The sequence below is a fragment of the Bubalus kerabau genome, chromosome 22 (genome assembly GCF_029407905.1).
Source record: "Bubalus kerabau isolate K-KA32 ecotype Philippines breed swamp buffalo chromosome 22, PCC_UOA_SB_1v2, whole genome shotgun sequence".
Taxonomy (NCBI): Eukaryota; Metazoa; Chordata; class Mammalia; order Artiodactyla; family Bovidae; genus Bubalus; species Bubalus kerabau.
In genome coordinates this window covers 7,737,311-7,764,404 of record NC_073645.1, presented here as the reverse complement: position 1 = coordinate 7,764,404, position 27,094 = coordinate 7,737,311, and the positions used below count along the sequence as shown (strand labels likewise).

General features: G+C 34.0%; 1 protein-coding gene across 1 annotated transcript in view; it reads right to left on the bottom strand.

Moving 5' to 3' along the window:
• Positions 1-27,094, bottom strand: part of PCDH15 (protocadherin related 15) — a 1,792,715-nt gene that overhangs the window by 537,267 nt on the left and 1,228,354 nt on the right. The window contains exons 7-8 of the mRNA XM_055560763.1: positions 20,492-20,652; positions 11,595-11,750 (exon numbers count right to left, since the gene is read on the bottom strand). Coding sequence (XP_055416738.1) covers positions 11,595-11,750; positions 20,492-20,652 — 317 coding nt within the window. The remainder of the gene's footprint in view (positions 1-11,594; positions 11,751-20,491; positions 20,653-27,094) is intronic.

Sequence of the window (27,094 nt, the reverse complement as noted above, 5' to 3'; positions counted from 1 at the left end):
TGAGGTGCCATTGCCTTCTCCATATTCTATAGTTACTATGTCACAAATAAGATATTTTACAGTGCCCATCATGGTGCATTAAAGGGGGCTTTCAAGATTATAAATCTCACAAAGTTTGGAGAAAGTATAAGAGAAAATCTTTCGTGATGTGAAGCTGAAAAAATATACCTTAAGGAAAGTGCCCATCAGTGAACAGAACGAAGTTTAGAACTATATTTGTTAGTCTCAGTGTTTCATGGGATTCAGTCCTATTCATAATTTTTTATTTTTCTGCTACACTATTTTTTCCTTAGTTTAAAAAATATTGAGTACTAGCAATATAGTTAGAATGAATATGATATGTATAATTATTATCCCAAACAGATCGCAAAAACAAAAATAAAAGTTTACAAAATATTCCAACTAAAAAACATTGCATATTGAAAATATTCAAGTGTATTTTACCTTGAGAATTAAATTGTGGGAAGCATGAATGGATAAAAGCAGAGATTGCTGGATATAATTAGAAAGTTCACTGCCATTGCCATTCTTACCGTTCAATGAGGGCCTAGAACATACCTAGAACCATTGGTTTCACTTTACATCTCTGTATCCTTTCATCTTCAATAAGTGAATCAATAAATTAAATTAATACTATGTTTTTCCATTGAGGAAACTAAGTGTATTAGAAATTAATCAATTTTCTGTGATTGTGCAGAGAGGAAGTGGTCACACTATATCAGAACCTAGGTTATAGTGAATCCAAAGGCTTTGTGCCTTTCTCTTAGAACTCTACCTAGGACTTCCCTGATGGTCCAGTATTTAATAATCTGCCTGCCAGTGTGGGGGGCACAGGTTCAATCCTCATCTGGGAAGATTCCACATACTGCAGGTCAACTAGCCCCTGTGTTACAACTATGAACCTGCATGCCCTGGAATCCATGCTCTGAAAGAAGAGAAGCAACTTCAATGAGAAGTCTACACGCCACAACTAGAGAATAGCCCTAGCTTGTGGCATCTACACAAAGCCTGTGCACAGTGGTGGAGATCCAGTGCAGCCAAAAATAAAAATAAATAATAAATTAGTAATAATACTATTCACATTAATGGTTGTATTTATCCCTTATTCTTTATGTCTCTGACCATTATCATTCTTTTGCCTGATGTATTTGTACAATATAGTGATCAAACACTCAGTTTTGGAATGAAGCTGCCTCTGTTTCTTACTTAGATCTGCTACTTATTAGGTGTGAAATCTTAGGCAAATTAATAAATGCTTCTCTGTCCCAGTATTTTCTCATTTTATTGTGCAAAGTGAAAAAAAAATACACACATAATTTGAGTTTGTGTGTAGGTTTAAGTAGGTTTTAAATAAGATGTTTCATGAAAAAACTTAGCACTCATAAATGATAATTGTTAGAATGAATCTATCATTATCATTGTAATCTGACCTAATTCCAGTCAACATCAGGAGATATGATGCCACTAAATTAGCAAGAAGGTCTATGCAGAAACCTGTGAACAAATTTTAGATTTGAACAAATTTTAATGTGTCAAGTTACTTACGAATGAGTAATAGCTAAAATTCAAAGAAGAAAAATAAATACTAAAATTACTCAAAACTTAAAGCTTATGGATATTTAAACTGTTAACCAGGACATACTTTGTGATATAATAGTAATGTTAATAATTATGAAACAACTTGATTGTTCCTGAAAAACAAGATTATTTCCACTGCTAACCTTTACTTTCCTAAATTATAAATGGCATTTTAAATGTAGATTTATGAAGTATCCTTTAAAGTTTCCTGTTCTTAAGAACTTAGAGAGCTTGACCAAACACGATTTATTAAATTGACTGTGATTCTCTTAGGACCGTTTATAGTTCAACTTCATAACTCTGTGCATGTAGAAAAACCTTATGGAGGAAAATAAAGACATTTGGTTAAAGAGGAGTCATATTAATATTATTTAATATAATTTTAGCTTTGCTGGGACACGAAAACTAAGGTAAATGTTAAGTGGTGTAACAGTCATATACAAATTAAAACATAAATTCTCCCTAGAGTTATGAAAAAAAGGACTATAATTCACATAAATACAAAACTTCCCCCTCAGTTCAGTTCAGTTCAGTTGCTCAGTTGTGTCCGACTCTTTGCAACCCCATGAATTTCAGCATGCCAGGCCTGCCTGACCATCACCAACTCCCAGAGTTCACTCAGACTCACACCCAGCGAGTCAGTGATGCCATCCAGCCATCTCATCCTCTGTCATCCCCTTCTCCTCCTGCCCCTAATCCCTCTCAGCATCAGAGTCTTTTCCAATGAGGCAACTCTTCGCATGAGGTGGCCAAAGTACTGGAGTTTCAGCTTTAGCATCATTCCTTCCAAAGAAATCCCAAGGCTGATCTTCAGAATGGATTGGTTGGGTCTCCTTGCAGTCCAAGGGACCCTCAAAGAGTCTTCTCCAACACCACAGTTCAAAAGCATCAATTCTTCAGTGCTCAGCTTTCTTCACAGTACAACTCTCACATCCATACATGACCACTAGAAAAACCATAGCCTTGACTAGACGGACCTTTGTTGGCAAAGTAATGTCTCTGCTTTTCATATGCTATCTAAGTTGGTCATAACTTTCCATCCAAGGAGTAAGCGTCTTTTAATTTCATGGCTGCAGTCACCATTTGCAGTGATTTTGGAGCCCCCAAAAATAAAGTCTGACACTGTTTCCACTGTTTCCCCATCTATTTCCCATGAAGTGATGGGGCCAGATGCCATGATCTTAGTTTTCTGAATGTTGAGCTTTAGGCCTACTTTTTCACTCTCCTCTTTCACTTTCATCAAGAGGCCTTTTAGTTCCTCTTCACTTTCTGCCATAAGGGTAGTGTCATCTGCATATCTGAGGTTATAGATATTTCTCCAGGCAACTGGTTCCAGCTTGTGATTCTTCCAGCCCAGTGTTTCTCATGATGTACTCTGCATAGAAGTTAAATAAGCAGGGTGACAATATACAGCCTTGATGTACTCTTTTCCTATTTGGAACTAGTCTTTTGTTCCATGTCCAGTTCTAACTGTTGCTTTCTGACCTCCATATAGGTTTCTCAAGAGGCAGGTCAGGTGGTCTGGTATTCCCATTTCTTTCAGACTTTTCCACAGTTTATTGTGATCCACACTGTCAAAGGCTTTGGCATAGTCAATAAAGCAGAAATAGATGTTGTTCTGGAACTCTCTTGCTTTTTTGATGATCCCGTGGATGTTGGCAATTTGATTTCTGATTCCTCTGCCTTTTCTAAAACCAGCTTGAACATCTGAAAGTTCACGGTTCACGTATTGCTGAAGCCTGGCTTGGAGAATTTTGAGCATTACTTTACTAGCATGTGAGATGAGTGCAATTGTGCGGTAGTTTGAGCATTCTTTGGCATTGCCTTTCTTTGGGATTGGAATGAAAATTGACCTTTTCCAGTCATGTTGCCACTGCTGAGTTTTCCAAATTTGCTGGCATATTGAGTGCAGCACTTTCACAGCATCATCTTTCAGGATTTGGAATAGTTCAACTGGAATTCCATCACCTCCACTAGCTTTGTTTGTAGTGATGCTTTTTAAGGCCCACTTGACTTCACATTCCAGGATGTCTGGCTCTAGGTGTGTGATCACACCTTCGTGAATATCTTGGTTGTGAAGATCTTTTTTGTACAGTTCTTCTGTGTATTCCTGCCACCTCTTCTTAATATCTTCTGCTTCTGTTAGGTCCATACCATTTCTGTCCTTTATCGAGCTCACCTTTGCATGAAATGTTCCCTTGGTATCTCTAATTTTCTTGAAGAGATCTCTAGTCTTTCCCATTCTGTTGTTTTCCTCTATTTCTTTGCACTGATCTCTGAGGAAGGCTTTCTTATCTCTTCTTGCTATTCTTTGGAACTCTGCATTCAAATGCGTATATCTTTCCTTTTCTCCTTTGCTTTTCGCTTCTCTTCTTTTCACAGCTATTTGTAAGGCCTCCTCAGACAGCCATTTTGCTTTTTTGCATTTCTTTCCATGGGGATGGTCTTGATCGCTGTCTCCTGTACAATGTCACGAACCTCCATCCATAGTTCATCAGGCACTCTATCTATCAGATCTAGTCCCTTAAATGCATTTCTCACTCCCACTGTATAATCATAAGGGATTTGATTTAGGTCATACCTGAATGGTCTAGTGGTTTTCCCTACTTTCTTCAATTTCAGTCTGAATTTGGCAATAACTTCCCCCTAGGGCTATGTAAAATGTACTGTAATTCACATAGCTCATATTTACCAATTTTTTTTTTTTTTTAAATCTGGACTTCTTTTTCTGTCATCACTGTTTTGTCAGCCTATATAATTTGTCACAATAATCTGGAAAACTTTTACTCCTTCTTTAAAAGACTTTATCATGTATAAGCTTCTCAAATTTAACTCAAAACACACACACACGCATATACACATACACATATGAGTGTCCCTGGTGACTCAGTCAGTAAAGAATCCACCCCACAATGAAGGAGATGCAGGTTTGATCCCTGATCAAGAAGATCCCCTGGAGAAGGAAATGGCAACCCATTCTAGTATTCCTACCTGGAAAGTCCCATGGACAGAGGAGCCTGGCAGGCTACAGGCCGTGGGGTTACAAAGAGTCAGACATAGCTTAGAGACTAAACCACCACCACCACACATAAATATGCACACTTTAAATCTTTATATCACTTATTTAAGCCTGATATTATACACACACATAAATGCACATAAATATAATATCAGGTTTAAATAAATGATATAAAGATAACTCATTTAAGATTGTATTTTAAAATTATATACAAAATATACAAGTAACACCCTGGAGAAGGAAATGGCAACCCAGTCCAGTATTGGGCTATAGTCCACAACAAAACAAAGTGTCAGACATGACTTAGTGACTAAACAACAACATACAAGTAACATCTGTATACTAAAATCCATGGGCTTTTTTTTTATTTTCTACTTTAAGATTTATTACAATATTCATTAAACCCCATGAGGTAGGTATCCTAATATTTTCATTTCTAGTTTTCACATGAGGAAACTGAAACACAGAGAAATTTTTATTTTTTTCAAGATAAATGCAATTAAAAATGGTAAGCTGGCTCTAACATAGTTGGACATTTGAGTTGTCTCAGTTCTGACTATTATGGAAGTATTGTCAGTGAATATTCTTGTACATGTTACTTGGTGAACATACATACCACAAGAGCAATATTGTTGAGTCATAAGATCTCTTTTTCTTTATCTTTTGTAGAAACTACAAACAAATCTCCAAAGTAATTGTCCCAATTTACTCCTCTACCAACAATGTATAGAAGTTGTATTTACTCTGTATCTTTACCAAGATGTGGAATTGTACTTCCTTTCAATTAAAAGTTTAATTTAATTTAGAGTAAACTGATATAATTGAAACCTCCATATTGAAGGTGCTATGATCAGGGAATGACTTCTTACAATTTGCTTCTTGTTTGTTACAATTTTATTAAAAAAAAATAATATTGACTTTGTCTTCAAATTTGCTATACTCATTTATTAATTATAATAATCTACATGTAAATACTGTTGGGTTTCTACATATGCAATAATACTAGTTAGGAATAATGAGAGTTTTATATGTCATTTTCAGAATAAGTGTGAAGTTTCTAATTTAATTTTGTGTTTTTATTGATTACAAGCTGAATTGCATTGTGATTAGAAAACATATTCTGTGTAATTTCAGTCATTTGGAATATGTTGACACTTCCTTTATACCTTAACATTTGGTAAATTCTTGCAAATGCTTCATGTGACTGGAAAGATTCTGCAGTTGTTAGGTATAGTGTTCCTTCCATAAGAACTTACCAGGTCAGTGGTGTTAATACCATAGCTCAAGTATATTTTCTTACTGTTATTTTTCCCTTATCTATTTTGTGAATTACTGGGAGTGGTTTTACATTAATTATCTATTGCTACCAAAATAAATTAATGTAAATTTAGTAGCCTAAATTAGTATTCATTTGTTATTTCACAGGTAAGTTAGAAGTGGAAGGCAGGTTTCACCAAGTTAAAATCAAAGTATTGGTAGGGCTGGATTCTTTTCTGGAGACTCTGGGAATAAGTTCAATTCTCAGCTCTTTCTTATTGGAGGGCTTCATTCATCATTAAAACCAGCAAAGGTGGCTTAATTTCTTCTTACTCTTTGATTCTCTTTGATCTCAACTCTCCTTTCTGTTTCATATTTTTCACTACTTCCTCTTCCTTTGACACTCCAGTCACAGAAATTTCTCTCCTTTTAAGAGCTTGTGTGATTAGATTAAGCCCACCAGGATAATCCAGCATAATCTACTGATTAGCATCCATAACCTTAACCATATCTATAAAGTTCTTTTGCCTGAGATTAGGATATGGACGTCTTTGAGTGACTAATGTTCTACCTACCACAGGTTTTAAATGTGTTTTAAAATTATCTCTATGATAATAGATTTTTTTTCTCCTTTAATTCTTTCAATATCCATTTGGTTATTGCTGAGGCCATGTTATTAAATGAAATTGCATTCACAATTACTAAAAGTGTCTGGCAGATTGAACCCTCATCATTGTGAAAAGTTCCTTTTATTCTCTATTTATATATTCAAATTTTTATTTTTTATCTTTCATTGTTAGTTCTTTAATGTCTTTTTATAGATATATTTATTTATTTAATGATTTATTTTCCTCTTATTTATTAATTTGTCTCTTTCATTGTTTAATTATATCTCCTTGCCTCTTCTAGTTATCTTTAAGAGAATAATTAGTCCCAAATACCTAGTCTACCTCAATCAGAAACAGAGGATTTATATTTTGTATGACTTTGAATAATAGAGATTATGTGAATCTAAACCTCCTCAAACAGCCATGTAGTACTGCGTCTGTATATAGGGTGACAAGAATCTGAAAGCAATATTATAGAAACATTTTGAAGAATGTTGAGTAAGAAAAGAGAGAAGATGTGCAATTTCCTTATACATTTTATGTGTTATCTTTTAATTACACATAATAATATATATTTAAATATCTTGTTAGGAGGAAAATTTTATTTTTGCTAACTCATGGTCAATAATCTTACAAATTAGCTATCCACATCATGTTTTTTTCTTTTTCATTGTAGAACTGAATAGGCATGATGGTGCCTTTCAGGATCTGAACTGAAGTGTGTTCTTCAGTTTCATGTCCTTCCATTCTGTCCTTTCTTAATTTAAGCTTGTTGTGCAGAACTCCTTATAGTTAATTTAGTGGCAATCCAGAAATACTGCTGCTGCTGCTAAGTCACTTCAGTCGTGTCCGACTCTGTGTGACCCCATAGACGTCAGCCCACCAGGCTTTCCTGCCCCTGGGATTCTCCAGGCAAGAACACTGGAGTGGGTTGCCATTTCCTTCTCCAATGCATGAAGTGAAAAGTGAAAGTGAAGTCGTTCAGTCATGTCTGACTCTTCGTAAGCCCGTGGACTGCAGCCTACCAAGCTCCTCCGTCCATGGGATTTTCCAGGCAAGAGTACTGGAAAGAGTACTGGACTACTAATTTAAGCAAAAACTGATAGAAACAGTTCACTAAATAAATTCAAAACACCATCAAGAAACAACAGTACTGGTAATAGACACGAAGTGTGCATTTTTGACTAGTATAAGACCACAATATAAACACTGCAATAATACAGCAGCATGAATTTTTACTTAAAACAGTTTTTTATTTATAGAATATGAATTGCCATTTTTCTAGGTCAAAAAAAGTTGAACACTGGCAAATTCCTTGAGTCCAACCTTTCAATTATATCTGAACTGTGTTTCTCTGAGTTCCTAGACACTTAAAGAAATACAGTTCAGAAGCTTTATATATACAGTTGATCCATGAACAACATGGGTTTGAATGGTATGCGTCCACTTATATGCAGATTTTTTCAACAGTGAATACTAGAGTGCTACATAATGCATGCTTCCTTTCTTTCTTTCTCCTTTTCTTTCTCTTTCTTTCTTAACTGTATACCATCTACCTATCAAGAGAAATGCAAGAAAACATTCTTCCAGAAAGTGCCAACAAATTATCTGCAATAAATCACAGCATGTCACAGATGCAAAGTACATTCAGGGTGATATTCAAGGTGATAAAAAGAACAAATTAATATTGACTGAAAATATTGCCCTGTCTGTAAAGAGATCATTAAAGACCAGGACAAATATAACCTTTCCTTTACCCTGAGATTAATTCTTCACAAGCATAAGAAAACATGTTTGCCTTGATTTGTCCTTGTTTACTTTCTATTATGTCAAAAGGAATGTTTTGAAATGGGATGCATGTGTTATCAGAGACATCACTGCCAGAAAATATTTATCTTCCAGAAATTACTTAAGAATGATCAGCAAAAATTAGACTGTACAACTTGTTCTTCAAGCCAGCCAGACTAATTACTTAATGATACAATTGTCCAAAATTAATTGAGAGCTTCTAATTACCCAGAGAGAAAAAAAAAACAAAAACTTTCAATATCTTATGTCTCACAAAAAAATAATTTTAAACCTTTGTAGGCAATTCATGTGCTGTTCCAGGTCTCAATTTCCTCACAGTGAATAGGGAGAGTGACTAATCAGGACTTAAAGACACTTTTATAAATCTGTAATGATGACTTTATAACTGTCATTTGGACTTTAATGAAGCGTAAAATATTTTGGCACCAATAGTCTCTTAAACCTCAAATGGCTTTATTTTTATTTTTAGGAAAACATTTAGATCATTCTAGTCATAACTACCTTAATTGTATGTTTTGTACTGAAAGAAGAAACAGCAGGGAAAATATCTTGCAATCTTTCACAGAGTAAAATACATTTTATTTAATTTTATTTTAGAGGTAGCACTGTAGTTGCTAGGCACTACATATACACACATACATATAAATATATATGTGTATATATAAAATTGCAATATATTTTCCCTGATGGAGAGATAAATATATAGATAAAGATACATAGATAAACTCATTCAAGACAATTAAACTAAAAATTATTCAAAAATAGGATGAGAAAAATAGCTAAACTTCATTTTTTCTTATAATTATGTTTTGATGTTTAAATAAACTTTGTATTCTTTACAAGAAAATTGATATGAGAGAGTACAAACAAAATCAATGAAGGAAAATATCAATTCCACATGTTCCACAGAATCAAACCATAGAAAATCTGACCATAGTATCAGTGTGATAGGATTATCTCAATTGGTTTTGGGAAACACATTGAGAGAAAAACATAATTAGGCAGTTTTGTATAGAAATCTTACCTCTCCAAAATAATATTTAAGATAAAATGTTTAATGTTTCTACAAATTGTATAATTCTAATTGCATTTAACCAGATGACATAGGAGTTTAGAGTTTGGAGAAATTGAAGATCAATGACTGTGTATAGCTTGGGATGAGTATAGACACAGGAAATGGAAATGGGTCATGGGTTAAACTTTAAAAAATTAATAGAACTTGGAAACTTGCAATGTATGGAGGATTCCCTTCTAAGTAAATTGAACAGTGTGAGTAAAGCCAAAGAAATGAGTATATTTGTAAGATATGAGGAAGTTAATCTGAACAGAATGTGTATTATCAGAGAGAAACTGAACTTAAGAATACATTGACAAAAGATCAGATAATAGAAGGCTTTGAAAGTCAGCTGGTGGAGACAGATGATCTTTATCTTGATAATAATGAGAAATTATGCAATTTTTGAATAGAAGAATGACACAATTAAAATAGTATTGGAAAAGTTAGTTTTTAGCAAAGTGCTGAAAAAAATTGGAGTGGGGGTAGAAGTAGTCAAATTACATAGAATACTTTGAATGCAAATTGAACTTTATAAATTTTGTTTTAGAAAATAAAGACATGTGTCCAAGAACAGTTAAACATGGTACAAGACTGGATTTTAAAATTAGGCTGTTGCCTAAGATAATTTATCTTTCAGTTTATATTCAAATAAAACTAGCACTCGAACAAAGTAAAAACTCATTCAGAAAGTATAGTTTAGATGCTAAAATAAAATGCTAAATAATTATTATATAACATGATTAATTACATTAATAAGCATTTGTCTGTTTTAGCAGAAATCTGTTAAGTAAAAGGTACCTCAAAAAGGTTGAGCATTGACTGACAAGTAGCTTTCCCTGTTAAACTTTAAAAAGCTTATTTTTTAATGCAATAAAATCTAGAAATTCTCAGATTATGAGAAATATAATTTCTTTAAATTGTAATGAACAGAAGAATGTTGAAGTAAATAAGACACATTTTAAATAATTTCAAAAATAATGTAGAAGTTATAGGCACAATGCTGTTTTAATGCTCAAAGTGTACTGATTTCCTCTTATAAAGTAGATATGTATTTTTAAGATTAAAAAATACACATCATAGAAGGAATATGATTTGCTAAAGTAGAGGCTATTAAAAATGTTCATTTTTTGTGTCTAAATTACACATAATAGATATTAGAGATACTTTAGAAACATTTTATAATTTAATGGAATGCCCCAAAATTAATATAATAGTCACCATTAAAAAAAGTAAGATTAAAAAGATTCTTGGCTTATGGATTTTGGCTCAAAAGGAAAACAAAAGTAAACAACAAACAACAAAAAAAGCATGTTCTAGTGGTAAAGAACCTGCTTGCCAATGCAAGAGACATAAGAGATGTGGATCCGATCCCAGAGTTGGGAAGATACCTGGAGAAGGGCACAGCAACCCATTCCAGTATTCTTGCCTGGAGAATCCATGGACATAGGAGGCTGGTGGGCAACAGTATATAGGGTCGCAAAAAGTCAGACACGACTGATATGACTTAGCACAGCACAATAAAATCAGTAATACTACTTTTTAAATATTTTTTAGATAATTTGATGAGCATTTTTATAATAAATTTAGTTTTTAATTATATTTAATTATTTTTAATGTGCCAAAACTTGATTTCAAAATTGAGGAAATAACTTTAAATTAATAAAATCTTAAATATGTATTTTCTTCTAGTACTTAATTACAGCTACCACCTCAGAGATACAAAAGAAAAAAATTAGTCTGTCTCATTTTACAATAAGAATGCTGCTGCTGCTGCTGAGTCACTTCAGTCATGTCCAACTCTGTGCGACCCCATAGACGGCAGCCCACCAGGCTCCCCCGTCCCTGGGATTCTCCAGGCAAGAACACCAGAGTGGGTTGCCATTTCCTTCTCCAATGCATGAAAGTGAAAAGGGAAAGTGAAGTCACTCAGTTATGTCTGACAATAAGAATAGCTGCTGATAAACCTTAGCAACCATATATGTATATAGATTCAGACATTAAATTGTCCAAGATGATACAAATATCAATATTTTGGTCATTATTATAGATAATTCTTTTTTTCTGTAGCAAAGTGAATTCCTAAAACCGTATTAGAAGTCACTCAGACCCTATTCTTCTAAAGCACTATTTTTGAAATGCTTTCTTGGTATTTCTAAACAGTCTATTATTTTATTATTACAGAGGGATGATTTCAAAATATTTATAATATGCAGTCAGTTACACATATTGATAAAGAGGAAACAGAGAAAGGTGGAAAGAAACTGACCTCATTTACTGTGGCATAGTAGCTTTCATGCTTGAATGCGGGTGAGTTGTCATTTCTGTCTCTCACCACGATCCGAACTTCATGGTAGATAACAGTGCCCACTTTTTTGTTGATGCACTGAACTTGTACCACGAGAGAGTGTATGTTCATTGGAGGCTGCAACACAGAAATTGCACCTTTTAAAAAACAATTGAAACTGAAGTCGCTCACTATTGTCAAAGTACTTATTTAATAAAATATTCTATACTTATTTACTTTTAAATTATAGTAATCTATAAAAATTGCTCCATTTTATACGATTTTATGGATGAGAAGACAATCGTGATTACCTCATTGTTCAATTAAAAAAAAATAGGATCTCAGGTTGCATTCTGTTCACAATTAGAGGACTAGCAATGAACACAATCACAAAAGTGAGGGCTGAGATTTGCTGGGATGCCACAAATTTTGGCCTTTAAAAAAGTCAAAGAAGCAATGACATAAGCTTCTAATCTATAAAAGTAATGTATAAATGATAATATACATAGGGTAGGGAGATTATAAATTTTGCATTTATTTATATTTTTATAAAATATTAAATATTCATATCTGATATAAACCAAAATATAGATAACCAAAAGAAGAGAATCCATTCACAACCCAAATTTATTAAATCTATACAGTTAATTTTCAATCTTTTCTTCTTTCCAAAAATAGTCTTATACACACACACACATATGAGATTATCATCCCTTGTTCATGCTTGCAAATATAGATTTACTACAGCAGTTTGATGTACACTACTATGAATCTATAGTATGTATTCCATTATAAATCTATAGCTCACTTGGCCTAAGTAAAAACTTATAATGATATGTTTACTGTTGTTAGTTTTTGTCATTTTAAGCAATATCTCAATAAACATTTTATACATAAATAGGTGCTAGTTTGTCTAATTATTTTATGATACAGTTCTACAAAGAGAATTTTCATCAAGGAGGCACTTATTACTCAGGTGCTGACAAAGGGCTTGCAGGAGTATGATATATCTACCTTGTATATCTAGAGTCAGCATCTAGATATATCTTTGTATATCTAGAGTCAGCATCTCTGACTCTAGACATACAAAGTAATGACACAAATATTTCTTTGTAATTTTTAAAATCTTTTTTGAGTTTATAAAATTATCTTTGCATATAATTTTATTAGTGTGATCTATTCTGACCACCTTGTTTAGAATGCCACGCCTCCAATCTGCTCTTTCCTGTCAACTTCCCCTCTATTTATTTACTGTTTTTACTGCTCTTTTCATGCACCACATGGCATATTATACACTTTATATATTTGTTGTAGTTTGTCTCTCTTTACTGTATTGGAAGTTTCATAAAGCTGGGGATGCTATTTTGGTCATGACTTCATCTCTCTACACAGTAACTAGCACTGTGCCTAGAACACATGGCTGAGTACTACCGGAGTTGTGCGACTTTGCTTGCAGTCGTGGTCCCATAACGTATGAATTATATGATCTAGATGCAAAGTCTCTCTGTGCTCAGTCTGTTCATCTCTAAAAATGAAGATAACAATAAATGCTGATATGACAGAATTATCATAATAATTATAAGTATTATACGAACTTATCCTGTACTAGGAATATAGTAACACATAAAATGCAAACTAGTTTTTATTTATAAAAAGCTAAATTTCCAAAAATGTAAAAAAAAATCAATAAAATACAAACATATCATCCTGGATTATAAAACAAAATATTAAATATTTGGATTAAAACCAAGTTAAAGATATAGCAGGCTTCCTAGGTGGCACTAGTGGTAAAGAACCATCTGCAATGCAGGAGACTTAGAGATGCGAGTGCGACCCTGGGTCGGGAAGATCCCCTGGAAAAAGGCATGGCAACCCATTCCAGTATTTTTGCCAAGAGAACAATGGAGAGAGGAGCCTGGTGGGCTACAGTCCATAGGATCGCAAAGAGAGGGACTGACTAAATCAACTTAGCATGCATGCACAGAAATATATATGACAATAATTACCAGAAGCTAGACTCGGTTCATTAAAAATGTCACATTTCTAATGAGAAGAACATTCTAGAAACATACCTAACCTGAAAAAACATTGTTTAATATCAAGGTATTTTTATGGCTAATAAAGAGAAAGGCAGTTGAATTGTATTGTACCTGGTTGAATAATTGCATCTACAAAGAGTAACTAGAAGCATCATTATCATATGGAGGAAGGTCTCTAATAAAGTGCCACACAGCTTTGAGTTCTAATCTAATGTCTTCTCTAATTCACTTAAAAAAATTTTTTTTTGGCTGTACCACACATCATATGGGATATGAATTTCCCAACTAGAGATGGAATACATGCCCCCTGCACTGGAAGTGCAGAGCCTAACCTCTGACCACCAGGGAAGTCCCTCCAATTTACTTTAAATAACTAACATATATAAAGGTATTAAAGTCATGTGTATAAAAATCTGTGAATACCATGAACACCACAAGCCCAGAAAGATATATAACACATGTAATGATACAAAACAAGGTTCAAAATCATTTTAATGAGTCATAATTAAGTTTCAAAATCCTAAATTTTTATAATTAATTAAAATCACCTTATTTGTATTAGAAACAAAACTTTATTGCCCAAATATAATAATAAATGACTACAAACATTAATATGAAAATATAATTATAAAATTTGGATGAGTAAAAGAAGGGTTTTCATGCCAACACTAAATAATACAATGCTGAATAATAATACAAATTACTTCATATGCATTAATAATAGATAAAGGAATAGGTGGATTACAATAAGCACAATTTCAAGGACAAATAGGATGTGAAGTCTAGTTACACTGAAAATGTGTGATAAAACTCAAAATGTCTAAACTAAAAATCACAAGATTAATCAGACATCTGAATGGTTGTTATGAAAAGATCAGTTTATTCATTGTAGTCTCAGTGGGCAGAAATAAGAATAATAAATTAAAAGTATTACAAAGCATATGCTTTCAATGTAAGCAGAGATTTTCTAATAATCCAAAGTGGGACAGAAAAGAATGAACTATCCAAAAAGTCAAGCCACGTCACTGAAAATCAGCACACTTGAGGCTAAAACATAACTTAAAAGACTAGATCTGAGAAATTTTCTGGAAAGAATTTGAATTATATGATCTCCATTTTTACAGTGGATTATGATTTTACAGTATTTATCTTCATAGACTTTTTAAGAAAAATCCTGTCTAATTCAATTGTAAAGTAAATAACAGAATAAATAGTTGTACTATTAGCCTCTCTGACACACCTCTTGAAGACAATCAGGTGACAATTTATGTTCTAAAATTATTTATCTTATAAACATTGCAAAAGAGACCTATAAAATCATTCCATATCAGAAAGGTCATAATCTTTGCAAGTAGAGAATCAAATATAGTGTGCTGAGCCCCTACTTAGTCCTGCTAAGTGCCCATAAATTAGATATAATCAGGTCACCTGGAACTCTTGTCATTAACAACTTTAGTTCCCTATGCAAATGTTAGTAGCATAGATAGAACTTGGCTTGCAATAAATTCCAACCATAATGGATCATGATGAAGGCAAGAATTCCCTGTGGCTAATATATAACACTCATTGTGATCTCATATTGGAGTAGATTCTATTCTTCTATATAAGATGGTCATAAAAATACCAAGTACAGTTCCACCAAGGCTATTAGTGAGAGTGAAGGGGTTCCAACAAACTTAGGAATGTTAGGAAAATTCTGGTTTATTTTTAATAACTGGTGGCAAAAATAAGTCATGGCAATTCGATCTTCTCTGATTCTCTTAATTTGCTTCATTCATGAAACAAATCAGAAAAAATAATGTTGTATATAAATTATTTGAGGGTAATTATTTAGAGTGATTACCATCATATTTCCCTAGACATGCCAACTATTTTCCAAATTTAAAGACAATTGTTTAGTATGGTGTGAAAGTGAAAGGCACTCAGTCATGTCCAACTCTTTGTGAACCTGTGGATTACATAGTTCATGGAATTCTCCAAGCCAGAATACTGGAGTGGATAGTCATTCCCTTTCTCCAGGGGATCTTCCCGACCCAGGGATCGAACCCAGGTCCAGTTTAAATGTATACCTGCATATCCATATGTTAGTATACATGTGTGAATACATTTTGACATACACAGATAAAGTTCAGGAATGATATGTACCAACAGTTGATGAAAATGATCTTTGCAAAGTAAGGTTGAATTAAAGTAAAGGAAGTAAAGGAAGAATTTTTCCAATAAATATGTAAGATTTTTTTTTATTTGAAAAAAATTGTTGTACAGACAATCAATTAGTTGCAAAATGCAAAGTGAAGCATTTATAAATGATGTATTGATGTGAACAGTGTTGATTATAGCATACATATTCAGTCTAAGGAGAAATGAGATTTTTCTAGAAACAACAATATTTGGATTATTTAATAATTTAAATGGAAAATAAGTATTTTGCCAACTTGAATAAGAATAGATTTTATTTTTCATAAAGCAAAGGCAAAAGTTATTCACTCCTCATTGTAATGAAAGGATGTTACCATGATTTTTCTTCCTACATACAAACTACTTTTTACAAAATTTAAAAAAATAATTACTTCAAAAATTAAACTAGAAGATAATGAAAAGAAAAAAGATGTAATGTGCTGTAGAAATGTTTTTTAAATGATGAAGCAAAACTTAACATAAATGGCTGGCCAGAGTTAAGTGTACTTTATAAATTAAACTTTCATAATTAATGGCATATTTAAAGAAGTTGCCAAAAATAAAAAGTACCTATTTGAAAATGTTATTAGATATATGTAATATACAGAAACTTGTAGGTTTTTCACAATCAACTATTAAGGACAGTACATTTATTTAATTGTACTTGTGCAAAATTCAACATGCGTTAAGATTAATATGACATAGTTCTTGTACATTAAGCAAATTCTATAAAACTGATATGAGATAAATGTAGATAACTATTGCCTGGAGAATCCCAGGGACAGAGAAGGCTGTTGGGCTGCCGTCTATGGGGTCGCACAGAGTCGGACACAACTGAAGCAACTTAGCAAGCAAGCAATAATGTGAGTTAAAAAAGAATTTTGAAGGAGTTCCGTGTCAGTCCAGTGGTTAGGACTCAGTGCTTTTACTGCTGTGGTCCAAGTTCAATCCCTGGTCGGGGAACTAAAATCCTGAGAGCCCTATGGTGTGGTCAAAAAAAAAGAAAAAGAGAGAGAATTTCAAAGGCTCTGCAGTTTACAATAAGAAATTACATATCAGTGTTACTATTAGGAAATACTTTTATGTAGAGAGTAGCATTTTGAGACATGTCTTGGTAGTAGATAACATCCAACTGGTGGTAATAGATTAAGGTCATTTCAAAGCATAAGCTCAAAAAGAGTATCAGGGAAGGCATGATAAAAAATTAGATTATGTTGAAAGTGAAAAAGTGAAAGCTTTTCAGTCATGTTCGACTGTTTGTGACCCCATAGACTATACAGTCCATGGAATTCTCCAGGCAAGAATGGGTAGCCTTTCCCTTCTCCAGGGGATCTTCCCAATCCTGGGGTCCAACCCAGGTCTCCCTATTGCAGACAGATTCTTTACCAGCTAAGCCACAAGGGAAGACCAAGAGTATTGGAGTGGGTAACCTATTCCTTCTCCAGTGGATCTTTCTGACTCAGGAAGATTATGCTGAGAGAACAGTTGTTAGGTTAGTTTTCCTGGATTTGAGAATATATGTTTCTAAATAAAAGGAATAGATTGATAGAATTTAGGAAATGTCAAGGGTGAAATAAAACAGTTTGCAATGAAGATTCATCTACTGAAAAGGCCAGAACTCTGCTTTGAGGCACCAAAACTGGAACAATTTGAATTGTGAAATATATTAAGGAGAATTACTAGGATATGGTTCCAAACTTGAATGAGAATTAAGAGGGCTTGTACTGGAGTTATGCTGTTGGCAAATGCAGAACATACTATGGAAATAAAAGTACAAAACTTAGTAGTTAAATGCATATTGGCTGGGAATAGAAGTCAAAGCTCTTTGTGTACCTACCAACTTTGAGTCTAAAAGAAGAGATGTCAAGATATTTGGATTGTTTCATGCCCTTAGAGTGGAATAATTAATATAGTTAAAATGGCCATAATACCCAAAGCAATCCATAGATTTAATGTGATCTCTATGAAATTACCCAAGACATTTTTCACAGAACAAAAATAAATAATCCTAAAATTAATATGAAACCACTGAAAGACCCAAAGCAATTCATAGGAAAAGGAACAAAGCAGGAGTCATAACCCTCACAGACTTCAGACAATACTAAAAAGCTATAGTAATCAAAAAAGCATGATATTGGCACAAAAACAGACAAATGGATCAATGGAACAGAATAGAGAGAGCAGAAACAAACCCACACACCTATGGATAATTATCTTTGGAAAAGAAGGGAAGAATATACAATGGGGAAAGGCAGTCTCTTCAGCAAGCAATGTTAGGAAAGTTGAAAAGTCACATATAAATCAATGAAATTAGAAAACACGCTTTCACCATACACAAAGATAAACTCAAAACGGCTTAGACTTAAATATTCTTAAGACACGACACTATAAAGCTCCTAGACTAGAACACAGGCAAAACATTCTCTGACATAAATCTTACCAATTTTTCTTTTTTTAGGTCAGCCTCCCAAGGCAATAGAAATAAAAGCAAACAAATAAACGGGGCCTAGTTAAACTTGCAAGCTTCATTACAGCAAGAAAAACCGTAAACAAAAGGAAAAAGTCTAAAGCCTGGGAGAAAATATTTGTGAATGACATGACTAATAAGAATTTAATTTCTAAAATATATAAACAGTTCATACAACTCAACAACAAAATACAAGCAGCTCAACCAGTAAATGGACAGATGACCTTCATAGACATTTCTCCAAAAAGACATCCAGATGGCCAATAGATGGCATAAAAAGATGTTTATCATCACTAACTATTAGAGAAAGGCAAATCAAAACTACAATGAGGTACCACCTCACATTGGTCAGACAGGGCATCATTAAAAGGTCTACAAACAACAAAGTGATTCCAAAAAGAAAGTAATTTACCAGTAAACAAGCCAAATATGGTAATCATAGGTGATTTTAAAAAAGGGAACGCATGTATACCTGTGGCGGATTCATTTTGATATTTGGCTAAACTAATACAATTATGTAAAGTTTAAAAATAAAATAAAATTAAAAAAAAGAAAAAAAAATAAAAATAAAAAAGGGAACAAAATACAAAATGACATTGACATAAATTAGACAAATATATTCTATAATTCTACAAACATGCTACATTATAAAATTCATATGACTTGAATATGAGTGTTCCTAATTAAAGCCAGTAGAAGATGCATTGTGGGAATGGGCAAACTAAGTAGAGGCAGTCAATTGTATGGTGATAGATAACAATTAGACTTGTGGTGACCACCCTGTGGTGTAAACAGATGCTGAACTCTAATGCTATACACCTGAAACCAGATATAATATAAAAAAGAAAGGTGTCCGTGAGTAACACAGCTTGGGGGAGACTCTTGGAGCTTGCCAATTTGTGCCATTATTCAAATTGTTTTCGTAAAAGCAAGACTGAATATAAGACAAGATAAGGCAAGATAAATTCTAAGATAACAGCTATCCTTATTCCATTTTAGACAGTCTTAGCAACCCAGGCAAAACTCTGATTTGTGGGGTGCAAAGAATATTGCTATGATTACAGGACACAATGAGTGAGGGCAATGGTAGAAATGAGAACAGCATCAGAGATAACTTTTCCCCTCTAGGTCGAACACAACAGATCCATTCCTGTTCTCCTCTTGTCACCTCCTTCCACATCTGCCCCAACTGCTCAGTCACTGAATTATGGGCCTCTCCCACTGTACAAGGGCAGCCCATTCTGGTGGGAGAGTTCTATTACTGCCCACCTCACCACAAAGTTCTTAAAGAGTTTGAATTTAGATGTGAAATAGATGAGGGAGTCATATACTCCTCATCATATTTGAAGTGGCTCATAAATCCCAAACAGTGTAGGGAGATGATTCAGGTTCATTAGGTTGAGTATCTGACATTTGAATTTTATAGAATGGAAATTTGGGAGTAGGCAATGTGATGTACTTCTTGAATTTTCACAAGGTCCTGTACAATTACTGCTTATGACACCCCCGTATGTACATATTCACACATGCTTTTCTCGGCACTCAAGACCAGAATACGAATGAGTGAAAATAAAGTTGCATTAGAGAGCTACTTATGTCTACTCAAGTTTTTCAACTTTTTCAGAAAGAAGACATTTAACTTTGGTTATGTAGGTGTTCTTAATATCTAAATACTTAGGTATGCCTGAGAATGACGGGGCTGAGACATTGCCAGGAAACTTCTGCTCAGCTTCTTTTAATTTTTGTCAGCTTTGTAAGCACATTGCCACTCACCTCTCAACCAACACTTACTGCTTGTAAGAGCAGCCTCTTGTTAACAATCCAAGTGAACTTTCTGTCCTCAAGCCAACACCTAGATGTACTCTCAAACTTTGCCATGAATTAGGCTGGGCTTACCCTACTTTTCCAAGGTTACCACCCATTTATTCTGAGCACTATGCTCTCTCCTTATTCAGATATTTGATAAACTTCCAAGATTTCAGAAGAGACAAACAATGGTTCTCTCAGACAGATGGTCCTTCTTCCTTTCTTATTCTTCTTTCAAGGAGTTTAAAAAAAAATATTTTTGTTGACAAACACTGAAAATAAACTCAAATTATACAATGAAAATTTGATATATTAACAAATACATGCAAATATTTAAATTATAATAGAGTTGTAATAGAGGGGCAAAGAGGAAAAAAAAATGTACTAACGTCTCTATCCAAAACTCTGCCTGTGCTGTTCAGGAAAAGCATTTGTTTGACAGGATCCAACAATACCCAGTAATCCACGTTGTCCTTTAAAGAGAGTTCTATGGTTGGGTCTGGTCCTCCAGCAGTCCCTTTGATCAGCATATTATCCACCAGAATTGTACCTGCAAACCAAAGAAAGTTATTTGAAAATACATTCTACATGTATGCATTCTTCAACAAGGTTCATAAACTCATACCCTGGCTGACTTGCAAATCTGTTTCAAAGCAGAAGATATTCAAACTTTTATCTGGCATGATATAGAAAATGCTCTGTTTCAAAAAGGCAAAAAAAAAAAATCTTTGTAATGCTATTTGTAAATGATATTTTAAGAAGATGAGGTGCAAGGCAGAGATTCAAACACTTGGTGAGTTTCACCATCTATTTCTTGTTTCCTGTTAAGACCATCAGTGTGTTCCCCTCCCTGTCCATCACTTCTCACAGGAGTTATCACTGAATTTTATCCTGAACAAAAGAAAAAGCCTATAATAACAGAGGCTGATACTTCAGTTCACTCAGTAAGACTTCTGATATGAAAAAAGATATCCTGAAAGTAAGAGAAAGGAAGAAAAAGGAAAAGATAAAGAAGTAGCAGAGACTCCCATGGTGAGAACTATTTCTTTTCTCTTTTATCTTACAGCAAATCCATGAAACATAAATCTTAATGTGAAAGACAAAACTAATGTGCAGATACACAAGAGAAGCTGTTCTTCTTTAAGGCATGTCTGGAGTACTCAACTAGAACAACATACTATTTTAATGTCACATTTCAATGCTTGTTTTCTTATTATTCTTCCAGTGGGCTGAGTTTTAGACATTTGGTGAATAAGAGAGTAGATTTCTAGTCTCTCCTACTCTTGTTAAAGAGTCCATATATTTTATAGGTTGAACACAAACAGCACTGATGCATTTCAAAACCCCCCTTTTCCCCTCATACTGCAATGATTTCTTCGACAAACAATAAGGCACTATAACTTACAGCAATCATTTTCAGCTGATCCATTTTATTAAACTTACGGCATAAAGAAGAGTTGTGACTATGCAAATAAAAATGTACCCTCCTAAGGACATTTGAATAAATGGGCTTTATCTAGAGAATTCACTGCTTTAGGATAGTATATAAGAATCCCTAGATAATCTATAAATTTGAATCTAGCTTGAAGAATAATACAAAATGCATTTGCTGCATTTCCTTAAGGTACAAAATTGGCCTAAATATTATATCATTGCATAATTATAAACAAAAGGGAGAGTCTCTTGAAGATTTTTCTTAGAATGTTAATAATAGTAATAATAATCTATAATGTTTATCATATTATTACCAATGAGCTTTATTTCACTACAGAATGCTGAAAGGCACCATTCTTCTTTCACAGTGATATATCTAAGTAATATTTAAATACTTCAATATTTTGGCCACCAGATGAGAAGAGCTGACTCACTGGAAAAGATCCTGATCCTGGCAAAGATTGAAGGTGGGAGGAGAAGGAGACGACAGAGGATGAGATGGTTGGATGGCATCACCAATGCAACTGACATGAGTTTGAGTAGGCTCTGGGAGTTGGTGATGGACAGGGACGCCTGGCATGCTGAAGTCCATGGGGTTGCAGAGTCGGACACCACTGAGTGACTGAACTGAACTTAATTGAACTGAATATTTAAATACACACACACACACACACACATACTTTTCTAAATGGCATACTATTTACTTTTAGTTTTGCACATATTAGTGCACATACATTTAAATATATGAGTGAAACTGATCCTTCTTTTTTTTAAAAAACTGTACTGGCAAATATATAATCTACAGATAGTCAAAAGCACAGATCAGACAATGGTGGCATTTTCTTGTCTATAAATATGTTCTGTGCCTGAATATATACTCTTTTACAAATGCTTCACATAGCTAACCTTTGAAAAATTATTCAGTCTGTGTTTTCAATATGTAATTAACAAATTAAGGGGGTTCGGGATGGGGAACACATGTATACCTGTGGCGGATTCATTTTGATATTTGGCAAAACTAATACAGTTATGTAAAGTTTAAAAATTAAATAAAATTAAAAAAAAAACAGGTAAATAGTAAATAATGTAAAATTTAGGGATGGGAGAGGGGAGGGAGGCTGAAGAGGGAGGGGATAAATATATAATTATTCATGTTGTTGTACAGAGGAAACCAACACAATATTGTGAAGCACTTTTCCTGCAATTGAAAAATAAACAAAATAAGAAAGTAAAAAAAAAATTAAATGATTCTATTTTCTGACTAGAAAAATAAATATATAATAAGTACACCAATTAACAATTTAACATTTATGCCTTGATTCAACAACCCATAATAGAACATTAGCAGTTCTTTCTCTAGTATACATATTATGAGGGACACAAAGAGAGGGCATAATAAAGCATGGTTAAAATCATTAAAAAGGAATTAACTTAATTTTACACTCATATCATAGAGGTGAAGAAATCAGACCTTGGAACTGACAGAGATAAAATCCAATCTTGGATTCACCATTTACTAGCCATGTGAAGGTAGATAGATTATTTAACTCCACTCACCTTCAGTTTCCCTCTACAAAACCAAAATGGGTAAAATAAAAGAGGTAATTTTTTATTATGACACCACATGCATGTACTTGGAAAAAAAAAATTGTGTTCTTACATTGAAAGCACTAACAAAAGCTAAAACAACCCCAGTAAAAATACTAACGTGGTTAACTATTTAATGATATTTTCTCCAAGCATCATAGTCAATCTTTCAGTCTTAAATACTGGGGTTTATGCTTCTTCCTTCAAGAAGTAGTTATTGAGAGTCATTTACTTCTAAATGGACTTCTTGGTGGCTTGGTGATAAGAGAATCTGCCTGCCAATGCAGGAGACAGGGGTTTGATCCCTGGGTCAGGAATATCCCCTGGAGAAGGAATTAGCAACCCACTCCAGTATTCTTGCCTGGGAAAACCTGTGGACAGAAAACCCTGGTAAGCTGCAGTCCATGGGGTTGCAAAAGAGTCAGACACATTTTAGTTACTAAACAACAACAAAATGCTTCCAACTACAGACTTTTTTCAATGAAATTGAGCACTTATGCTTTCTCCATTAATCTATTGTTTTAAACTTGGAAAAACAATTTCACAGCTTCTACATCTGTACCCATAGCTTCTTGCATATTAGCATAGTATCAATCATAGCCACTGATGTAAACTCTAGTTGCATTTAATAAAGGTGCTGCAGTAGATTTTCAGCTTTTGTATTAAGATCTTTTTAAGTTCCATATATATGTGTTAGTATACTGTATTGGTGTTTTTCTTTCTGGCTTACTTCACTCTGTATAATAGGCTCCAGTTTCATCCACCTCATTAGAACTGATTCAAATGTATTCTTTTTAATGGCTGAGTAGTACTCCATTGTGTATATGTACCACAGCTTTCTTATCCATTCATCTGCTGATGGACATCTAGGTTGCTTCCATGTCCTGGCTATTATAAACAGTGCTGCGATGAACATTGGGGTACACGTGTCTCTTTCCCTTCTGGTTTCCTCGGTGTGTATGCCCAGCAGTGGGATTGCTGGATCATAAGGCAGTTCTATTTCCAGTTTTTTAAGGAATCTGCACACTTTTCTCCATAGTGGCTGTATTAGTTTGCATTCCCATCAACAGTGTAAGAGGTTTCCCTTTTCTCCACACCCTCTCCAGCATTTATTGCTTGTAGACTTTTGGATCGCAGCCATTCTGACTGGTGTGAAATGGTACCTCATAGTGGTTTTGATTTGCATTTCTCTGATAATGAGTGATGTTGAGCATCTTTTCATGTGTTTGTTAGCCATCTGTATGTCTTCTTTGGAGAAATGTCTATTTAGTTCTTTAGCCCATTCTTTGATTGGGTCATTTATTTTTCTGGAGTTGAGCTGTAGGAGTTGCTTGTATATTTTTGAGATTAGTTGTTTGTCAGTTGCTTCATTTGCTATTATTTTCTCCCATTCTGAAGGCTGTCTTTTCACCTTGCTAATAGTTTCCTTTGATGTGCAGAAGCTTTTAAGGTTAATTAGGTCCCATTTGTTTATTTTTGCTTTTATTTCCAATATTCTGGGAGGTGGGTCATAGAGGATCCTGCTGTGATGTATGTCAGAGAGGGTTTTGCCTATGTTCTCCTCTAGGAGTTTTATAGTTTCTGGTTTTACGTTTAGATCTTTAATCCATTTTGAGTTTATTTTTGTGTATGGTGTTAGAAAGTGTTCTAGTTTCATTCTTTTACAAGTGGTTGACCAGATTTCCCAGCACCACTTGTTAAAGAGATTGTCTTTAATCCATTGTATATTCTTGCCTCCTTTGTCAAAGATAAGGTGTCCATATGTGCGTGGATTTATCTCTGGGCTTTCTATTTTGTTCCATTGATCTATATTTCTGTCTTTGTGCCAGTACCATACTGTCTTGATAACTGTGGCTTTGTAGTAGAGCCTACGAGACAGCAAAAGAGACACTGATGTATAGAACAGTCTTATGGACTCTGTGGGAGAGGGAGAGGGTGGGAAGATTTGGGAGAACGGCATTGAAACATGTAAAATATCATGTATGAAACGAGTTGCCAGTCCAGGTTTGATGCAGGATACTGGATTCTTGGGGCTGGTGCACTGGAACGACCCTGTGGGATGGTATGGGGAGGGAGGAGGGAGGAGGGTTCAGGATGGGGAACACATGTATACCTGTGGCAGATTCATTTTGATATTTGGCAAAACTAATACAATTTTGTAAAGTTTAAAAATAAAATAAAATTAAAAAAAAAAAGATCTTTTTACATAGCTATTTATTTTTAACTATGATAAAATTGTGCCCAGTTCAGTTCAGTTCAGTTGCTCAGTTGTGTCCGACTCTTTGTGACCCCATGAATCGCAGCATGCCAGGCCTCCCTGTCCATCACCAACTCCCGGAGTTCACTCAGACTCACGTCCATCGAGTCAGTGATGCCATCCAGCCATCTCATCCTCTGTCATCCCCAGAATATATCAAAACAGAAATATACTGTAAAATAACTTATGAATCAATAAAACTGCCTCCTTATACCAGCCCCATTCCCCTTCTTACAAGGAGTATAAGGTAATTTGCATCAAAGAAGAGCCTGTTAGGTTGGTTGGGGACTAAGTGAGATAATGCATGTGAAGTACTGATTGCAGTCCTTGGTACAGAAAAAAAAAAAAAACAAACTGAAAAATGTGAATTATGGTTATTGGTTTTAATGTTATTAACTCCATCTTGCAAGAGAAAGCAGTTGAAACTAAAGCAAAATGACTTATTTTATGTTCCAGCAGTTTTTATAAACCAAATCTACATTTCATGCTACAAAGCTAAGATAGGTGTGGCAAGCTGTCTGGAGAATTTACATGGGCTCAAAAGATTTGAATGCAAAGTATCCACTCTGGGAAGTTAGAGGGAAGGGAGAGAATGCTCACTCTAGAAAAAATTATAAAGATAACTCCTTGTCTCTGGTGAATGACAGTCCATCCAGGGATTGATAGGTGAGCCATCCAGGCCTGCTCACTTGGGAGTGACTCGCTTTTTCCACTTAGTAACATTAGACAGTTTTGATTTTTCTCAAAGAAGCTAAATTTAGATTTCATGGCAAGCAAAGGATCTTATTCAACAAATTCATACTCATAGTGATCTTTAGACTGAATATGTTTTACTCATCCCCAGCATATGTTTGGTTCTATTAGGGACTAAACACATACATATACACATATACATTATATATTAGAGGAACTAAAGTCATAATTGGATATTTAATATTTTCATGAAAATTGTATTTGCTTCTTTAACTAGACAGTTATAACACAAGTGGGTTAGTCTCTAAAAATTCTGTGGAGGTGGCAGTGGCAAAAGGGGTTGTTACTTTTCTAATTAACCCAATTCAAAATGCTGAAAGAGTAAGTTCTACACAGAGAGAAAGTAATTGACTGTTTGGGCTCATTCCAAACATTAAAATAAGAAAATCACTCTGTGCACAGAATACAGTACTTGCCATAAAACAATTAATTATGCAAAATTGTATAATAATATGAACTGCATAAAATCTCTCAGAACAATCTTTCTCCAGTTAAAGTCAACTGGAAAGCAGTTCAGCTGCAACTGAACTTCTTTTTCTTGCATTTACCCCTTGTAAGTGAAACCATAAACAAAGTTCCCAAATATGCATTATTTAATTAAAACAATTTTTTAAAAAGCTGAAATTGTAGCTAATAGACAGGTTTTCAGTGAGATTAAACAGTAAGCATGGCCACTGTGTAGTTGTTTATTAAGTAAAATCTAGATTCCAAGATTACCCAGCTAAATAAAACTCTTCTCATCCTCAGATCCTCATCTTTGCCAAAAATTTCCTGGACTTTCCTAGACTATTCTCCTACTTTGATTTTTCATACTTCTTAATTTATAATTATATAAATTATAAAGAGATTCATAATGTGTAAACACATTTTAGTTAAGCATATGTTCATATCATATCTAGATAACTAATTGGTAAAAGGAAGGAAATATATGTGTACCCACCAACTTCATAAAGAAACTATC